The 18,664-nt window shown below is 43.6% G+C and overlaps 1 protein-coding gene across 1 annotated transcript in view; it reads right to left on the bottom strand.

The window, feature by feature from the left end:
- OCA2 (OCA2 melanosomal transmembrane protein) overlaps positions 1-18,664 on the bottom strand; it is a 386,050-nt gene that overhangs the window by 226,442 nt on the left and 140,944 nt on the right. Inside the window, exon 10 of the mRNA XM_037832810.1 lies at positions 125-196. Within this exon, the coding sequence (XP_037688738.1) occupies positions 125-196 (72 nt within the window). The remainder of the gene's footprint in view (positions 1-124; positions 197-18,664) is intronic.

Here is an 18,664-nt window from a genome sequence, read left to right as displayed (position 1 = left end):
AAAAAAATGTGGAAGCAGTATATCAAAGAATGAAAAGCACCAGCCAAAGACTGATTTCTGGAATACCTTTCAGTCTGACAGCCTATCAAGGGATAAGTCAATTATTTGAAACGTGACAACTTACATCGCCAATCACAGCCAGCACAGAGATTGCTGCAAGTGAACCCAACATGGCTGCCAGGGTTCTGTGAACAATCTGGAATGAAACGTTGGCAATTACTGAGGAGGAACTTGCATTCCAGTCCACAGGGGGTTTAAAACAAATAAAAGGCTGCACTGATATGAGTATCTGTCTATAGCTGCTATTCTATGCAATAGCTGTTAAAAAGATAAAGAAATCAGTCTTATTATCTCAGTCTGTGCATCCCTCCCCCTCCCCATGCCCCCACATACACCAGTGTACCTTCTAAAGAAAGCTGCTTTCATCTCCCGAATAATTCAATTACCCTGATAAAGCAGTAGAAGGCTGAATAAAGTATGCTCTATGAGGAAGCCTGCAGTAAATTGTCATTAATTATTTACCATTGAATCCCTAGGAACTGGATAATTAGTTCTACAGCATCGATCAATTCCACCCAATTACCGAGACTGTTATTAAACCGAAGGTATACAGCCAATCACCTAATCTGAGAGTGCAGTGTTCTCACGGAGTCATGAAAGTACATTTGTATCTAATTATTATTCAAATGGAAGTGAAATTTCTCAGATGAAATCTGCAGGGAAGGAAGAGTAGAGAGCCATCTTCATTTGCCGTTACTGCCATCAGAGCAAGCCTGCCATGGGTGGGCCAGCACCCGGGGAGGAAACGCCCTGTCCAGCCTCTAACTCTCTCTTCAGCCATTGTCTTCCAGTCTAACGCACTTTTTTAGCAGGTTTTATTGAGGTATATTTTACATGTAATAGAATTCACCCATTTCAAGTCTACAATTCAATGATTTTTAATAACTTTATAAAGTGGTACAACTGTCACCTTAAATCATGTATAGAACATTTTCATCCCCCCAATAAGATCCCTGGTGTCCATTTAGGGTGAATCCTGCTACCATTCTGAAGGCAACCACTAATCCACTTACTGTCTCAACGAATTTGTCTTTCCTGGACATGTTATATAAAATGATATCTTGTCTCTTGTGTCCAGCAGTTTCACTTAGCACACTGTTTCTGAGATTCCTCCATGACAGAACAGGTATCAGTAGTTTGTTCCTTTTTATGCTGAGTACTATTCTATTGTGGATATACCACACTTTGTCTATTCATTCCCTGTTGATGGCCCTTTAGGTTGCTTCCAGGTTGGGGCTATGATGAATAACCTTGCTATGAATGTGTGCACAAGTCTCCTGAGTAGAGAGATACCTAGGAGTGGAATTGTTGGGTCATGTGGTAGTTTTTTTTTTTTCCTAGACTAATATGAGGCTTTATTGACTCTTCTCATCTCTCTCTGAATATCATGATGACGAAGCATATTTAAAGTCCTTTCCAATTTTAAAATTAAAAGTCTTCAGAATGTCTGTGTCACAGAGTGTTTAAATTTGACCTTTGAGTCTTGAGACTTTTTTGTCTTTTTTAAACATAATTTTATTGGTATATTCACACACTATATAATCCAACCAAAGAATACAATCAGTGGTTCACAGTATCATCACATATGTGTATTAATCACCATGATCATTTTTAGAACATTTGCATTACTCAAGAAAAAAAAAATAAAAAGGAAAAAAAATGACCACAAACATCCCATGCCCCTTACCCCTCCCTCTTATTGATCACTAGTATTGCATTCTACCCAATTTTAAGACTACAATAGAGATAGATTACCTAAGACAGTTTAGTATTTTCAGAGAGAGGTATATAGATCAGTGGAATAGAACAAAACATTCAGAAGTACATTCATACAAACACAGGCAACTTTTTTTTTGCTATACAGTTATATAATCATTACCCATATGATAGATTTATGTTTAACTTTTTGAGAAACTGCCAAACTATTTCCCAAAGTAGCTGTACCATTTTACATTCCCACCAGCAATGTGTGAAGTTTTCCATTTCTCAACATCCTCACCAGCACTTGTTAATATATGTAATTTTGATAGCCATTCTAGTAGATGTGAAGTAGTACCATATGGTGGCTTTAATTTTCTTTTCCCTAATGACTGGTGATATTCTGCATATTTTCATTTGTTTATTAGCCATCCATATGTCCAGATGAAATGAAATGTCTGGAGACGTTTTTGGTGAAATGCCATATCTTTTGCACATTTTTTAATTGGATAGTTTGTCTTCTTATAATTGAGTTGTAAAGGATCTTTATACAAATTCCAAAAACAAATCCTTCATAGAATACATGCTCTGCAAATATTTTCTCCCAGTCTTTGGTTTGTCCTTTGTTTTCATAATGGTGTATTTTGAAGTTCAAAAGTTTTAAATTTTAATAAGGTCTAGTTTATCATTTTTTTTTCTTTTTTGGACTATGCTTTTGGTGTTATACTTGAGAAATTTCTGCCTAATCCAAGATATTGAAGATTTCTTCCTATGTTTTTTTGCTACAAGTCTTATCAGTTTTGCTCTAATTACATTAAAGTCTATGATTCACATTGAGTTAATTTTTATGTATGGTGTGAGCTGAGAGTATAAGTTCATCTTTTTGCATGCAGTCATCCAATTGTCTCAACATTCTTTATTGGACAAAATATCCTTTTCCCAGTCAATTGCCTTGGCACCTGTGTCAAAAATCAATTGACTACAAATATATTAATTTAGAATTCTCTTCCATTGATCTACATGTTGATCCTTATGCTTATACCACATTGTCTTAATTACTGTAGCTGTATAATGAGTTTCACTATCAAGAACGCAAAGTTTTCCAACTTTGCTTTTCTTTTTCAAAATTGTTTTGGCTAATTTAGGTGTTTTCCATTTCCATATAAATTTTAGGATCTATTTGTTAATTTCTGAAAAAAGAATCAAGCTGGAATTTTGACAAGGATTATGTTGAATTGTCATCCGAATAATACTGAGTCTTTCAATCCAAGAAGATAGGATATATCATACTGTGGACAGTGGATTGTATATCATGGATGATTGCATTGTGTGTGAATGTATTTCAATAAAACTGAATTTGAAAAAAAAAAAAAAGAAGATAGGATATTTCTCAATTTTTTTTAGATCTTCTTTAATTTCTCTCAGCAAGGCTTTGTAATGTTCAGTATACAATCATGCACGTCTTTTATTACTTTTATTCTCAAGTATTTTATTCTTTTGATGTGTATGAAGTTGATTCTTAATTTCATTTTGGACTGCTCATAAGTTACATATAGAATAAATTTTTATATTGACTTTGTGACCTTGCTGTCATTGTTTATTAGCTTTTATTTGTTTGTCTCAGATTCTTTAGGATTTTCTATATACAGGATCATGTCATCTGTGAATACAGATGGTTACACTTCTCGCTTTCCAATTAGGAAAGCCTTCATTTCTTTTTCTTGCCTGATTGTATTGACCAGAACCTCCAGTCTATATTGGGTAGAAGAGACAAGACCAGACTTATTTGTCTTGTTTCTGGACTTAGGAGGAAAGTATTAAGTATGATGTTTGCTGTAGGTTTTCAATAGATGCCTTTCAGAGTTTCTTTCCACACCAAATTTCAGAAGACTTTTTTTTACTATAGATAGCTATTTGAATTTTGTCAAATGCTTTTTCTGCATCTTTCAATATGATCATATATCTTGTCCTTTATTTTAATATGATGTATTATATTAATTGATTTTCAGGTATTAAACCAATCTTTCATATCTCGGGTAAATCTCATTTGGCCATAGTGTATAATCTTTTTCATAGTTGTTGTATTTAGTTTGTTAGTATTTTGGTGTGGATTTTTCTTCTAATTCATGGGGAATATGTATCTGTAATTTTATTTTCTTGTGAAGTCTTTTCTCTGAATTTGGTATTAGAATGATAGAATGAGTTAGGAAGTATTCCTTCATCCTCTGCTTTCTGGAAAAGTTTCTGGGGTAGTGGTATAATTTTTTCTTGAAGTGTTTCATAAAATTTAGCAGTGAATCCATCTGGGTCTAGGCTTTTCTTAGAAGAATTTTAATGACTAACATTATTTTATTTGTAATAAGTCCATTTAGATTTTTTTTATTTCTCCTTAAGTCAGATTTAGTAATTTGCAACATCCAAGAAATTTTTTCACTTTATTTAAGTTGTTGAATTTATTGGCATAAAGTTGTTCATAGTGTTGCCCTTTAATTCCTCATTTTTGTTATCTGTGTCTTCTCTCTTTTTTCTTCGTTATTCAAGCTAATGGTTTGCCAATTTTGTTAATCTTTTCATAAAAAAACTTTTGGTTTCATTGATTTCTCTCTATTGTTTTTCTGGTTACTATTTCCTTAATTTCTGCTCTAATTTTTATTATTTTCTTCTTGTGAATTTCTTTAGCTTGGTGTACTCTTTAATTGCATTTTAAGGTGAAAGCTTACATTATTGATTTGAAATACCTCTTTTTTAATATAGGCATTAGTCTATAAATTTTCCACTAAGCACTACTTTAGTGGCAACTATGCATTTCAATATGCTGTGTTTCATTTTTTCAGATCACAATGAATCTAATTACCATCATAATTTTTTTCTTTGACTCATTGTTTATTTAGAAATGTGTTAAGTCCCAAATATATATGGATATTCCATATTTCCTTCTGTTTTTCATCAAATTTGGAAAGCTTTCAGCCATTGTTTCTTCAAATATCCTTTTTGCCCTTTCTCGCCTCTCCTTATGGCATTCTCAGTAGGTGCATTTTGTTATGTTCTATGGTGTCCCACAGCTCTCCAGGACTCTTTTCATTTTTCTTCATTCTTTTTCATTCTTTTTGTCAGACCAGATAATCTCTAATGAACTCTTGTTAAACTTGTTTATTCTTTCTTCTGCCAGCTCAAATCTAGTGTTGAGCTCCTCTGCTGAATTTTTCAGGTCAGTTAAAATAATTTTCAATTCCAGGCTTTCTTTTTGGTTCTTTTTCATAATTTCACCACTCAGTGAGAATCATTTTTTCTTGATTTATTGTTGTCACATGTTCCTTTAATTTTGTAAACATAGTTTCTTTAAGTGTTTTGAAAATATTTATACTAGCTGCTTTGAAGTTTTTATCTGCTAAATCCAGCACCTCGAGACAATGAGAGATCATTTCCATTGACTGGATTTTTTTCTCAGTATGGGTCACGTTTTCCTGTTTCTTTACATGTTATATTTTGTTGAAAACTCAACATGTATTATATCAACTCTGTATTCATTCTTCTTAAAATTAATCCTTATAAAAGTATTTCAGAAAATATAGGAGGAGGAAACACTTCCCAACTCATGAGGCTAGTATTATCCTGATTCCAAATCAAGCAACAATAGAAGAAAACTACAGAACAATATCCATCATGAATGTAAACACAAAACTCTTTACCAAAATATTAGAAAACCAAATCCAGTGATATATAAAAAGGATCATATCCCAGGAATGCAAGGTTGGTTTACAATGAAAATCAATGAATGTATTCAACACACTAAGAAAACAAAGAAAAAAACCCACAAAATCATCTCAACAGACATAGAGAATGCATTCGACAACATCCAATCCCCATTCATGGCAAAAACTCTTAACAAAGAATAGAAGGCATCTTCCTCAACCTGAAAAAGGCCATCCATGGAAATCCTGCAGCACACGCAACTCGTGGTGAACAGTGGCAGCAATGGGTAAGTTTTACTGATAAATGCTTTAGGTGCACCATCTCGAGTACTTTTCGCAGGACCCTGTCTTAGTTCGCCAGGGCTGCTATAATAACGTCCCACAGACTGGACGGTTTAAACAACAGGAATGTACTGTCTCGTGGTTCTGGAGATTAGAAGTCTGAAATCAGGGTGTCAATGGGCCCATGCTCCCTCTCAAAGGGGAGCATCTGCTCCTCACCCCTCCCCTGGCTCCTGGTGGGTTGTCGGCCATCCATGGATTCCTGGGCTGAGGCACCATCACCCAGACTCTGCCCCCATTACAGGCTGCTTCTCTGTGTCTGTCTCTCTGTCTGTCTGTGTCTAAATTTCCTCTCCTTATTAGGACCCCAGTCACATTGGATTAGTTCCCACACTAGTCCAGTGTGGTATCATCTTAAGTAATTGCATTTCCAAGATCCCATTTACAAACAAGTTCACATCCACAGGACCTGGGGTTGGGACTCGGACATGTCTTTTCAGGGGGACACAATTCCATCCATAATGTACCCGATGAGGTAGAAACTATCATTACCATCATTTGAAAGAGGAGTAAACAGTCTCCAGGAGGCTGAGTAATCTTCCCAGTGCCAGAAATCCACTGAACCACAGAGTCTGGGTTCAGACGCAGGATTTTCTCACTGCAGGGCACATCCTCTTTCCTCTTGGGAAATTGTTTGCTTATCTGTAAAATCAGAAAACTGCACTAATGCCCCCAGGCACCCTCCAGCTCTGAAATGGAGACAGATTTGAGGAAGCTCGTAGGAAATAAAGGGGCCATTCTAACAGGAGTGGGGGAGGGCAGGTCTCAGCGGCACACGGCCTGGTACCCCCGAAGTTCTGCTTCTGTAGAGCCCGACTCGCCCCCGGGTGCCCAGGCCGTCTTGAGGCTGGTCCACACTCTTCTCTGCTGTCAAAGTTCATTATTAGGAAACATGGGTGGAGTTGGCCTCATCACTCTGAAATCTGTTCCCTTACACAAGTGAAGGGGGCCCCATAATCATGTAAGAGAAGAAATCTTCCCTTCTGACCAAAGAAGAAGGAAGGAAGGAAGGGAGGAAGGAAGAAAGGAAGGAAGGAAGGAAGGAAGGAAGGGAGGAAGGAAGAAAGGAAGGAAGGAAGGAAGGAAGGAAAGAAAGAAGGGCTGGTGATCAGCCATAGGTATGTGGAATAAAACTTTTAAAGCTAAGTGGTTCTAAAGAGGATGAGTGTGCTGCTTAAGATATAATTATGGGCATCCCTAAATTTCTATGCTTAAGAGTTTTTCAACTATTAGGCATAAAGACATTTGGGACCAATGGGTCCAGAATGATTTTAAAAATAATAAAATAACAAAAGACTGTGTAAAGTTCCTCTTCCAACCCATGTGCTGGAGAAAAAACACACTGAGCCATTTCCTACTCCCCAAACCTCGGAGCTCAAGACCAACAAGTGTGGGAGCTAAGTGCGGAGTGTGGCTCTGAGCCACAGAACGAGATGGCAGGAGAAGTTTTCCAGACAGAGTCCCAACGGTGCTCTCAGGCAAGAACCTGTGAGCTATACCTGCACACCTATCAGAATGGCCAAACTAAACAACAGTGACAACACCAATTGCTGACAAGGATGCACAAAAACAGGGTCTCATATATGTTCTGATGAGAATGTAAAATGTTGCAGCTACTTTGGAAAAGCATATGACAGAGAACACAAACCTAAACATGCAACCCAGAGATCACACTCAGGCACTAATCCCACAGAAACAAAATTTATGTTCACACAAAACCTGCACATAAATATTCATAGAAATTTTATTCATCATAGCCCAAAACTGAAAAAGACCCAATATCTTTCAATGGGTGAATGGTTAAACAAACCGAGGTACAGGCATACTCTGGAATTCCACTCAGCAATAAAGAAGAATGCATCACTCCTGATGCAAGCAACGACTTGAACGAATCTCTAGAGAATTATGCTGAGTGAAAAAAGCCAACCCTGAAGGTGACGTGCATTCTATGTATAAAACATTCTTGAAATGACAAGATCATGGAAATCGAGAGCAGATTAGTGGTTGCCAGGGGTTACGGAGGGAGGGAAGCTGGGTGTAGCTATAAAAGGAGAGCAAGAAGCATCCTGTGGTGATGGAAATGTTCTGTATCTTGACTGCGTCAATGTCGATACCCTGGTTGTGATATCTTACTACAGTTCTGTAAGACGTTACCATTGGGGGAATCAAGTAAAGGGTACATGGGATCATGCATTATTTCTTATAACTGCACATGAATCTATAGTGATCTCAAAATTAAAAGTTCAATAAAACCAAAAAGCCATTGCTGCTCCCCTCCAAGTCACTGCTAACATTACATTGAGGACAGAACTTAGAATTGTAGTCCACATACCACTCAAAGTACAGAAATAAAATACATCTATGTATCTATATTATATATATACATGCATAAACAGATAAATAAATTTTTAAAAAGAATATATAGAGATTGTATCGTATGACCCCAAAGACCCTTTAGATTCTAGAATTCCATGTCAGAGTCTTCCTAAATTTGGAGAACTGAGACTAATTCCAACAGAATATGGGAACTTTCAGAACAAAGTGCTTATTTTAATTGAAAGGTATGTGCATAGCCAGGTCAGGGGGTCTGGCCCTGCTCTGGATATTGAAGAGGTGGCCAAAGAAGGAGAGTCGGGGTCCCCACCTGCCTGGATCCCACTTTCTGGTAAAGAAGGGTAATGTCACAGAGGGATGAGTGAACAGGGATGCAGGTCAGAGTGATCAGAGAGCCTGACGCGAGAAGGTGTGGCTGGGGAGCCCCACGGAGGGGGAAGACCTGCTCTGGAGGGGTCAGGGTCACGGGGTCAGAGGAGAGAAGAGACACGCAGACACAGTGTGTGGGAAGGCAGGGCCAGCAGCCGCCCTGTGAGGAGTTAGAAAAACCATCTGTGTGTTTAATTTCTACGGCTTTTGTTTAACTCAGCCTTGGAGGTTGCCAGGATGGAAAGCACATTTGTCTGTCATTATTTTTCAAGGAAAGTTGCACTTGCCTTATTTTTTTTCTATCTTTGAAAAGCATCACATAGAACATTTTTTAAAAATTGGTTAAAAGTGGTTCTTAATGCACTTGATATTAAATCAGTGAAAGCTTCATGAAAGATAGCAAAGCGCTGTGCATGGTGGCATGAAATCTTCACAAACATACATTCTGCTTGGATGTCTCAAGGCATTTGAGAAATAGCTTTCATGAGCTGCACTTTGTCCCTACATTTTAGCTGTTATGCATGGAGTAGTCCAGAAGTCTAAAGCCATCCTCAAAATCTATTGCCTCTATTGAGATGGGCAACCACTTCTTTGTTAGATTATAAAGCAGATTCAAGGGTGATGATAAAATTGTGCTATAATTGCTTGTCATGCTTGTGATCTAGTTAATGACATAAAGAATTTTCAGTTACACTGGGTATAAATAAACAACAAATATTCTGCTACTATGATAATGTAGCCTTACACTGGTACAAAAGGTGAAAAAGAGAGAGAGGGAGAGAAAGAGAGAAAGGGAGGGAGAGGGAAAGAGAAAGAGACAGAAGGGAGTAAGGAAGGAAAGAAGGAAGGAAGGAAGGAGGGAGGGAAGGAAAGGAAAATTATCAAAGCACCCAAATTAACCCAGATCTGCTATTCTGGTTAGGATCGGTGCTTTGAAATACCAGCCCTCACTTTGAATCAATGTCCTCAGATGGCGAATTCGGGTTCAAATGAGCCTCTGGACAAAGCATCTATCTGGCTTTTGTCCCTGTGTGATCCTTGCCCTGCCCAGGGCCCTCTCGGGCCAGCCCACAGCCCCAGCAGCACCTCCAGCCGTTGCTGCAATGGGCAGACACACACGAGTGCTAAGTGTGTTCCAAAGATCTGGACTTCCTCGAAGTGTGGATAATTGTAGCTCAACAAAGGGCCCCACAGTCCAATAAACTTGGGAAATGCTGAGCTAAGCAGGTGAAGTTGTGTCTTTCTGCAGCCTTTCCCAGGATCACCCTAGTGTCTCCTGACCCTCACAGTTATCTGGAAGCCCCCTTCCAGAACCTCAAAGAAAAGCACAAGGAGGAACGTGCTGCTCCAGGCTCGGCCATGAGCTGGCCCTCGGGCCGTGTTGCCCTGTGGGTGTCAACATCCACCCGCTGACAATGCTGAGGCCACGTGACTTCCTCTGGTTGCTGGACGGTGAGGTGCCTGCTGAGCGTCCACCATCCTGAGGAGGCCGTGGTCACAGCCCTCAGGCACGGGGCCAGAAAGCACTGAGATTTTGGGGCAGGTGGTTGATGCAACAAACATCAACAAATACAGAAATTGGTCCAGAAGTGGGGTGTTGCACAGCAAAAGTCAACAATAGGAGGTGGGGGCGTCAGGGTGGGCAGTGGGCCCAAGGGAGCTGATGCAAGAAGCTGCACAACTGCCAACTCAGCTCACATAGTGGGAAACATCTGCCAAAAGTGCTGCCTGCAGTAACCTAGAACATAGAAAATGCAGCCAAGGAGCCTGGGGCTGTGGGAAAATAGGCCTTAGGCAGAATGCTGACACTGAGCTCTGGGATTCGCGGAGTTGGTAAAGTACTGAAAGGGGGCCATGCACTTAGGAAAGGAGCAGCCGGGCTTCAGCAAAAGGTGGTGGCAATGAGGAGACCATGCATTCTGGGATGGACAGGTGGACAGCTGCATCTCTTTCACTTCCAGCCAGTCGGAGACTCTCAAATGAACACACAGCTAGGGGCAAAGTGGGCACAGCCATCAAGTCTTTTGAAAAGAAATTTGATTGGTTTAAGCTGGACACATGGGCTCAGAGAGAAGAGGACAAGAGCCAGGTTACACTAAGGTCCAATGAGCTCAATGTTTCCAAAACTCAGTCCAGGGATAGGGTGGCTGCTGGCCCAGGTTGCTGATTGCAATCAAATCAGCTTTTTAAAGGGTTGTTGAGAGAGCTGTACTGCAAAGCCACTGCCAGCCTGAACTTCACACGTCAGTTTAGAACATGAGCTTTGGTGCTCCAGGTCTCTGTGAAGGGAGCTGCGGGGACTGCAGCTGGATGGCCAAGAAGAACATTTTCTCCAACATCCCCTCCAGATGAGGACAGGCGGATGTGACAGCCAGGTAGGGGCTAAGGTACAGAGGACAATTTTCAATACAAATTTCCTAAGGTGCAGATCCTGTTGCTGTATATAGAAAACATTTATCCTAAGAAACTACAAAAGCTTAAAGCAGTAATACCAAGAACAGTCAAGGGGATCACGGTGACCACCTCACTTCCACAACTGCAGTTAGAGAATCATGTTACCACACCACCCTTTCATGTGATTATATTCCCAAAGGTTGACATTTATCAGCCCATAGGAACAACTAAACAGGCAGAGAACAAATTCCAAGCCCAAAGCATGTGAGGTGCAGCCCACCATGTACAGGAGCCACATCCTGACAAGTCGTGAGTACATCTCAATACATCTTATGTCTCCTGAAAGGCACAAAACTGTGTGTTCCATTTGGCACATGAAACAACTGAGGCCAGAGGACACAGATTCACAGAACAGGGTGTGCATGGGGTAGGGAACCGGAACCAGAGCTGCAGGGGGCCCCAAGAGGCTGGCTGGTTGTCTACCAATGACGCTTCCTGTCTGCAGCGTTCCTGCACACAGGGTGACCAGATGACTCAGTCATGTTGAAAAATCACTGTGAATATTGTAGTTTGGACAGTAAGTGAGGGGCAAGGGTCTCCAGCTTACAACCCTTCCTATACTGCTAAAATCCATCTTCCACAGAGCAGCCCATGATGAGGTGTGCAAATGAGGCAGCACAATCCACAGCATCGACACAAGATGGTGAGCAGACAGAGCCCACATGGGGAGCAGGCGGCCCCTCCAGAGCAGACCCCTCTCACAGGGTCCCCCTCCCCAGGACTTACCTGGGGACCACATGGCTCCCTCCAGGTTTTAGCACATGAACGCATCTCAATCACAATGACACTCTTCTCAAAGCTTTTCAATGTTTTTGTCCTGAAGTTTCTCAACACCAGTTCCATTGACAAATGTATAGCTGGAATATTCGTGGTTCTGTCTCTCTCTCTCTCTCACACACACACACACAATTGCATGGGCATTATCATACTTAACTATCTTCAGATATTAAAAACCTCAAGAGTGTAAATCCATATAATTAAGACAATTTTCGTCCACTGTAAATGTACTAGTCCAGGAAACTGTCAGTAACCGCATCTTATTCACCAAACTTGCATTGTTATACTCTCTCTCTGTCTCTTTCACTATCACTCTCTCTGTCCTTGTCCTTCTCTGTGTCTCTCTATCTATCCACATCCCTGTCTCTGTTTCCATCTCTCTTCCCATCTCTCTCTTTATCTATTCCCTATCCCTCATTCCCCATCCCTTGCCTACACCCCCCCCCCCCAGAGAATCAAACTTGCAATTAAATGAATGAACCCAGTTACCTGCAATAAGAAACAAGCTAAGGCATGCCATTAAAGGGACATGAGTCTAGAGCTCGGCTGGCACCAGCCAGTCCCAGAGGGGAATCTGCTTTCGATGGCATGCATCCTTCAGTTCACTCATGGTGTGCGAGGACAAGCATGATAAATATGTTCAAAGGCTGCCAGTGCCCATGGGCAGTGCCTGTGCTCGTCATCAGACATGTCCCCGACAGGACAGCAGTTCCTGTGCCTGTGATCAGTGGAGCCACGTGACTACTTCCGGCCAATGAGTCATGAGAAGTGACATCATCACCACCTAATCAGAGCATCCAACGGCTGGAGCGAGACCCTCCAGAACTCCCTTTTCCATTTCCACAGAGACATTTCAGATGGGCCTTTACCAGCCAGATCCTGGAGTACAGTGGATACTGAAGGAGCCCCTGGGGACCCCGGGTGTGAAAAATAAGCATTGCCAAATGCCACTGAGATGTGGGGGTTGTTTGTCGCCGCATCATGGCCTAGTCTATCCTGACACACACAATCAAGTTCACAAAGCCTCCTGCCAAAGTTGTGCGTGTCTTCTTTCTTCCAAAATTTTATTAGGGATATACAGGTTATACTGCACTTCAATTTGTGAAAAATATAGACATTGCATTTTTCACAAATTGAAGGTTTGTGGCAACCCTGTGTCAAGCAAGTCTGTCGGCACCATTTTTCCAACAGCACGTGCTCACCTCATGTCTCTGTGTCACATTTTAATTAAGGTGTGTACATTTTTTAGACATGATGCTATTGCACACTTAGGCTACAATATAGTGTAAAGATAACTTTTCTTTTCCCTGGGAAACCAAAAAAATTGATGTGATTCGCTTTATTGCGATGTTCGCTTTATTGTCGTGATCCAGAACCAAACCTGCAATATCTCTGAGGTTATCTGTACGTTTAAGTTGTATTTTTCCACCTAGAGATGTAATAAGCTTACTGAATTTAAGGTGCCTCTTGGGACAGAATTCCTAGCCCAGAAATCTCCCAATAGCTGTTCTACCTAATAGTCACTGACCTACTGCAATGCCTAACACAAGATGGTATCGTGAGGGCTGAGGGACATAGCCCCTTCTTCCAGGGAACTTGCCCTCCAGTACAGAAGACGACAAATCCACAAGTAATTGCAACACAGGGCCCAATGTGTTTGGTGCTGAAAAGAACCGAAAGAGAAGCCCTATAGTCTACCCATTTGTCCACCCAAATATCTCCTTCAGATGTCTGACCTCTGATTCCCATTGAATCCTTGAGCTTTCATGACCAGCTTCTCTGGTTTCTCCACCCTCAGAGGAGACACATGCTGTCAAGAAAATAACTCTCCAGGGTTCCAGATAGAGTCTGGCCCTGTGGTCAGCCATGGCCCAAATGAAGACGAATCAGATACTGACCCCAAATAAAGGACTCTGCCAGCCTGAGACAGTTGACAGAACCACCCTTCCAAGAAGCAGCCTTCTCAGTCCCTCTAGAGCCTCTAAACTAACTTAAAGTCCCTTGACGAGGGAACTATGAGGATTCCATGCCACACAGCATTGGGAACCACTCCACACTACCTTCAAAACTGCATCAACGGATTTCCCACCAGTCCTGTCCTGCTGAATCCTGTGTGATCTTCACAGTGGCCTCAAGGCCAGTGAAGTTGGTATAACTGCAGCCACCTGGAGGTCAAAGGAGAGGCATCTGAACAATTCTCTGTCTGTAGAATAGGAGGAAGAAAGTGTGCAGGCATTTTTACAGGGTCCTATGTCATAGGATGTTTGTCCTGAGACTTTGCCAATTTTTCCAACTAATTCTTTCATTAAGCAATGTTGGTGGCATATTTCCAGGAAAGGTTCAGAAAATCATAGAATTCCAAAGGTTAGAGCAAGAAGGGTCAAAGAATTCCATCCACGTCTCTTGCCTTAGAAGTAAGGAAACACTGGCTCAAGAGCTGAGGTTCTGGAGGTCAAGAACCAGGCCTGGCTGGAGCCTCTGGCTTCCCCACCTACAGCTCACTCTCTCCAACCCCTCTGTATTCTCACACAGCCCCAGGTGGTCCTGAAAACTTGCTCCTTTTCTGTTTTGGTTTAACTGAAGATACTGGCAACTTTGGAATTTTCCAATACTTATCAACCATCCCTCAAACACACATGTCCCACCAGACTTTCCCCCACTTCTTGGCTGCTACAGCCACGGCCGGTGGGGCAGCCAGCTGGGGACAGAAATTCACATATCTATGATCCCAAAACCTCTGCTCACTGATACCACAATTTCCACCGTGGAGACTTCACACCTTTGGGCATGATCCTCACCTGAGACCCCTTTCAAATGTAACTATTTCTGGAGTAGCCCAATAAATCATTCACTCATTCATGCCACCTCCTGAGTGCCAAGCAGGTCTGTGGCACAGAGAGGAGTAATCTGGGCTCTTGCCGGCACATTTGTGCAGAGGCTGTGAGTGCACAAAGCAGGGGATCACTGCTCAGCTTTGTCCTAGGGCTAAAAGGCACAAAGAGGATCACTGTGTGCTGCATCCAGGGAACCGCCCATGTCTCCTCTGGATGGAGAGGGGTGTAGTGTAAGAAGCACTAGAGATGGGGTTCAGGAGGGAGCTCCCTGCTGAAGACACTGGAGGCTCTCCTGTGAGTGCCAAGGGACAGAAGTGGGGGGCTGTGTGAGCAGACCTCCATGTTGGCAAGAACTCTCAGCCTGGAGGGGCTGGGTGCAGAGGTGAGAGGCTTGGAAGCAGAGAAGAGGGGTGTTGGAAGCGCTCCACAATTCCCTCGAGACATCTATCCACAGTGACTGCTCTCCAGCTACATATAATTAGATGGACATTTCCCAGCACAGGGTGAAAATGTCACATTAGCCATGTCTGCCCACTTTTTCCTGACTCTGAACACTGGACCCAAGAGGAAAGAGGCAGCCAGATGGTCCTGGCCGCTCCCATTGCTCCAGAGGCTGGCAGTGCCCTCCCGTGTCAGTCTTGGAGTCAGAGACGCCCAGCATGGGCCTCCATGCCATCGGCCAGCTCCAGACCACGAGTCAGCTCCCAGCTACTGACCAGCTCCAGCCACAGATCAGCTCAGAGCCACCATGCAGCTCTGGCAAAGGCTTCTCCACTGTTCTGCCCTCAGAGACGTAGAGACACATGCAGTCTGGGGGTTCTGTTTGGCTGTGTGCAACCACCTGCTGAATCCATTTGCCTGGTTAGAAAGTCGGTTTGTTGGTTTCCATGCATTTAGTTTCCAGGTTTCTGTGCTATTCAGACCTCAAAGGTAAGGATGGAGCCAATTCCAGGAGATCGCAGGGCAGGGAGGGGACCCCTCAGCCAGGTCACAGCCTCCTTCCTCACCCCTGCACAGGAGGCACAGGGCGGGGTAGGCAAGCCAGGAGGGCAGACCATGATGTGGCACGTGGGGAGGGGAAAGAGGAAGAGGGGAGCCTCCTCATTAGGCCCCCCCAAGACCACGGGAACCAGGTGCCACCCTGTGAGGCCCAAAGGAACTCGGGACAGGCATGTGTCCATGTGTCCATGTGTCCGGTGGAACCCTGGGCCATCCACTGCCAGATGGTGCCATGCTCTCGGCACATGCTGCATGGGCGCCTGGGGGGAGGCTGAGGCACCCCACCCCCCAGCGCTGCCCAATGGTGACCCTGTCCACCCCTCTCGGACTCTCTTGGGTGAACTGCCCCATGAACAAGAGGAGACAGTTTGTGGATGTTTGAACGGAGGAGGACACAGGCTTTCAGGGGACTCTGGAATAGCACTGGGTCCTGGACCTCCAATACCGGTGTCTAAATGTAGGGAATGGCAACAGCCATGGCTTCCCGAGGCAGGAGCCCAGCTCAGCGCCAGCTGTCTGAGTTCTTCTAGCTGTGGAAGAATCAGACTCATCCTGGGGTGGCACTGAGGGCTCTCGGTGCCTGAGACATGGACAATGCATGTCAGCCAGATGTGCAGCTCACCCACAGGGCTGTGCTCACTGTGTCCCTCCAAGGCCTGGGCCAAGGAGACCACCTCATCCCATGTCAGATGACCACAAGGTGGGAAGGGTGGCTGAGGGAAACCCTGCATTGTTTTTAAAGCCTGAGTCAGAGACCAAAGGACATCACATCTGCTCACATTTCAGGGCAAAGCACATCCCAGGAGCACAGCACAGGAGCGTGTTATGGGAGAACATCACGAGAGCACACCATGGGAGCACATCACATAAACCTGCTGCTGGAGCACATCACGGGAGAATACAATGTTAAAAGGCCACAGGAGCATGTCAGGGGAGAACATCAAACAAGCATGTCACAGGTGCACAGCACGGGAGCACATAACATGAGCACATCCCAGGAGCCATCCCATGAGCACATCGCGGAGCACGTCCCATGAGCACATTGCAGGAGCACATAACATGAGCACATCGTGGAGCACGTCCCAGGAGCACATCGTGGGAGCACAACATGGGATGCCAGTGCTCACACTGTGATGGAAGAAATCGCACTTCTTCCTAGGTGAGGCTGAAGCATGGAAGAGAAAGGCCATGTAGCGAGTGACAATGTCAACAGAGGTCAGAGGAAGAACGCAGAAGCAAGCCACACCAAGCCTGGCAGGTCCCCATGTCAGACAGGAGACGGCACCAGGAAGTCCCCCCTCAGCCTCCCGGCCAGCCCGACCACACCTGTGCACACGTGATCAAATTCACTGTCCACAAGAACCCAAGGATGCGTTACTGTCTCCACTTTGTAGATGGTGCAGAGAAGGAAAGTAACTTAGCTAGAATTACAAAGCCCACATTCACCACTACATCATAGCAGTGAGAAACAACCAGGAGACAGGAACTTCAGCCCAGTCTCCTCAGTGTTTGCCCAACGCCTGTTGTGTGCAGATCAGTGCTACCCAACAACACCCGGAGGCCGGCAGCCAGGACCCTCTGAACCCAACACTGGGCCAGGGTACGCACGGACAGAGACCCTTGAAGGATGGGTTAATGCATGGATGGATGGTGGGTGGGTGGATGGGTGAAAGCGTTAATCAATGACAGCACTCCATGAAGATTAGTCAAAAGAGTGGCAAAGATGAATATTCCAGGTTGGAGTTTTCACAAAGAAGGCTGGGAGAGGCGCTAACATACATGTAGGAACATGGGGCAAAGCTCCCCCAAAACGTCTTCCTGGAAGCCCAAGAGTGACAAGGTGATAACAGCCATCATTTGAAGGATGGGAAGGGGAAAGATGGGAGGAAATAACATCGGCAATCTTAAGACAGACATTGCCAGAACATTTCAGTAAAGCTGCTCGTGTGATGTCAACTCACCGGCTTCATTGAGGTAAATCTATAAGGTCTGAAGGCAGCTGATATTATTTTCATACACAAAATAGCTATTTAATATGCAGGAAATGGGGGTCCAAAGAACTGTGCGTCATCTCAGCACAAGGAACAACTCTTTTCCAATCCCCACCTCAGAGGTAATAAGTGCTTGGAACCAGCCCTTAGAGCTTCTGCCTGCACAAGACAAGTGCGTTCCTCAGCCTCCCCCTTCCGCTCCCCCCCCGACCACAGCACCCTCCGTGGTCAAGTGGCTCTCACAACACAGCCCAGGTGGGAGACCCTTCCTCAATCCCAAACATCACCCAGAGCACTGGGACAGGGAAACAGGAAGGGGCAGATGATCACACTGTCCTGGATCCAGCTTCTCCTTGCATGTAACTTTGCAAATTTTGCCCAGAAATGGAGCCTCCTGACCGACTCTTATTTCAATCCATGTGTTTTCAAGTCTTTACCATTTTTCTGAAGAGTCTTCATCAAAAATGGCACTTAAAGGGTACAGAGTGTCTGTCTGGGTTGATGGTAAAAAATTGGTAATGAATGGTGGTGATGGTAGCACAACATCATGAATGTAATTATATGTGTGAATGTGGCTGATGAGGGAAACTTTAGATCATATACATGTTACTAGAATAAAAATTTTTTTAAAATAAACTGTACAACACAAACATTGAACTCTATTGTAAACTATGGACTCTAGTTAATTGTACAATTATAAAAATGTTCTTTCATGAATTGTAACAAATGTCCCAGACTAATGCAAGTTGGTAATAATAGGGTGGTATTTGGGAACCCTATATTTTATACATGCTTTTTCCATAAATCAACAACTTCTCTAATTAAAAAAAAAGTGCAAACCAAAGTGGACACCAGTCTAATTTTCCTTTTAAGTGTACCATTTATGCACTCTTTTGCACCAGGTGAGCCCTGGAGAAAGCACCAATATCAATGTCCCTGAGCCCTGCAGGGTCTCTCGCCCCTTTCCCTTCTACTCCCCACCACATTCGGAACGTTGACTTGAGAGGGATCTCGTGATTTTCCTTCCCCAGCCCTTCACACAAAGGAGTGGAGGGGCCTGTTGGTCCACAAAGCCCACAGCTACCATGAGGTCACACACACCCAAGCCATGGAC

This window comes from Choloepus didactylus, chromosome 4, assembly GCF_015220235.1.
Source record: "Choloepus didactylus isolate mChoDid1 chromosome 4, mChoDid1.pri, whole genome shotgun sequence".
NCBI classification, from domain to species: Eukaryota; Metazoa; Chordata; class Mammalia; order Pilosa; family Megalonychidae; genus Choloepus; species Choloepus didactylus.
Note: the sequence above shows the minus strand (reverse complement) of the source record. Positions and strands in the feature narration are given on the sequence as shown.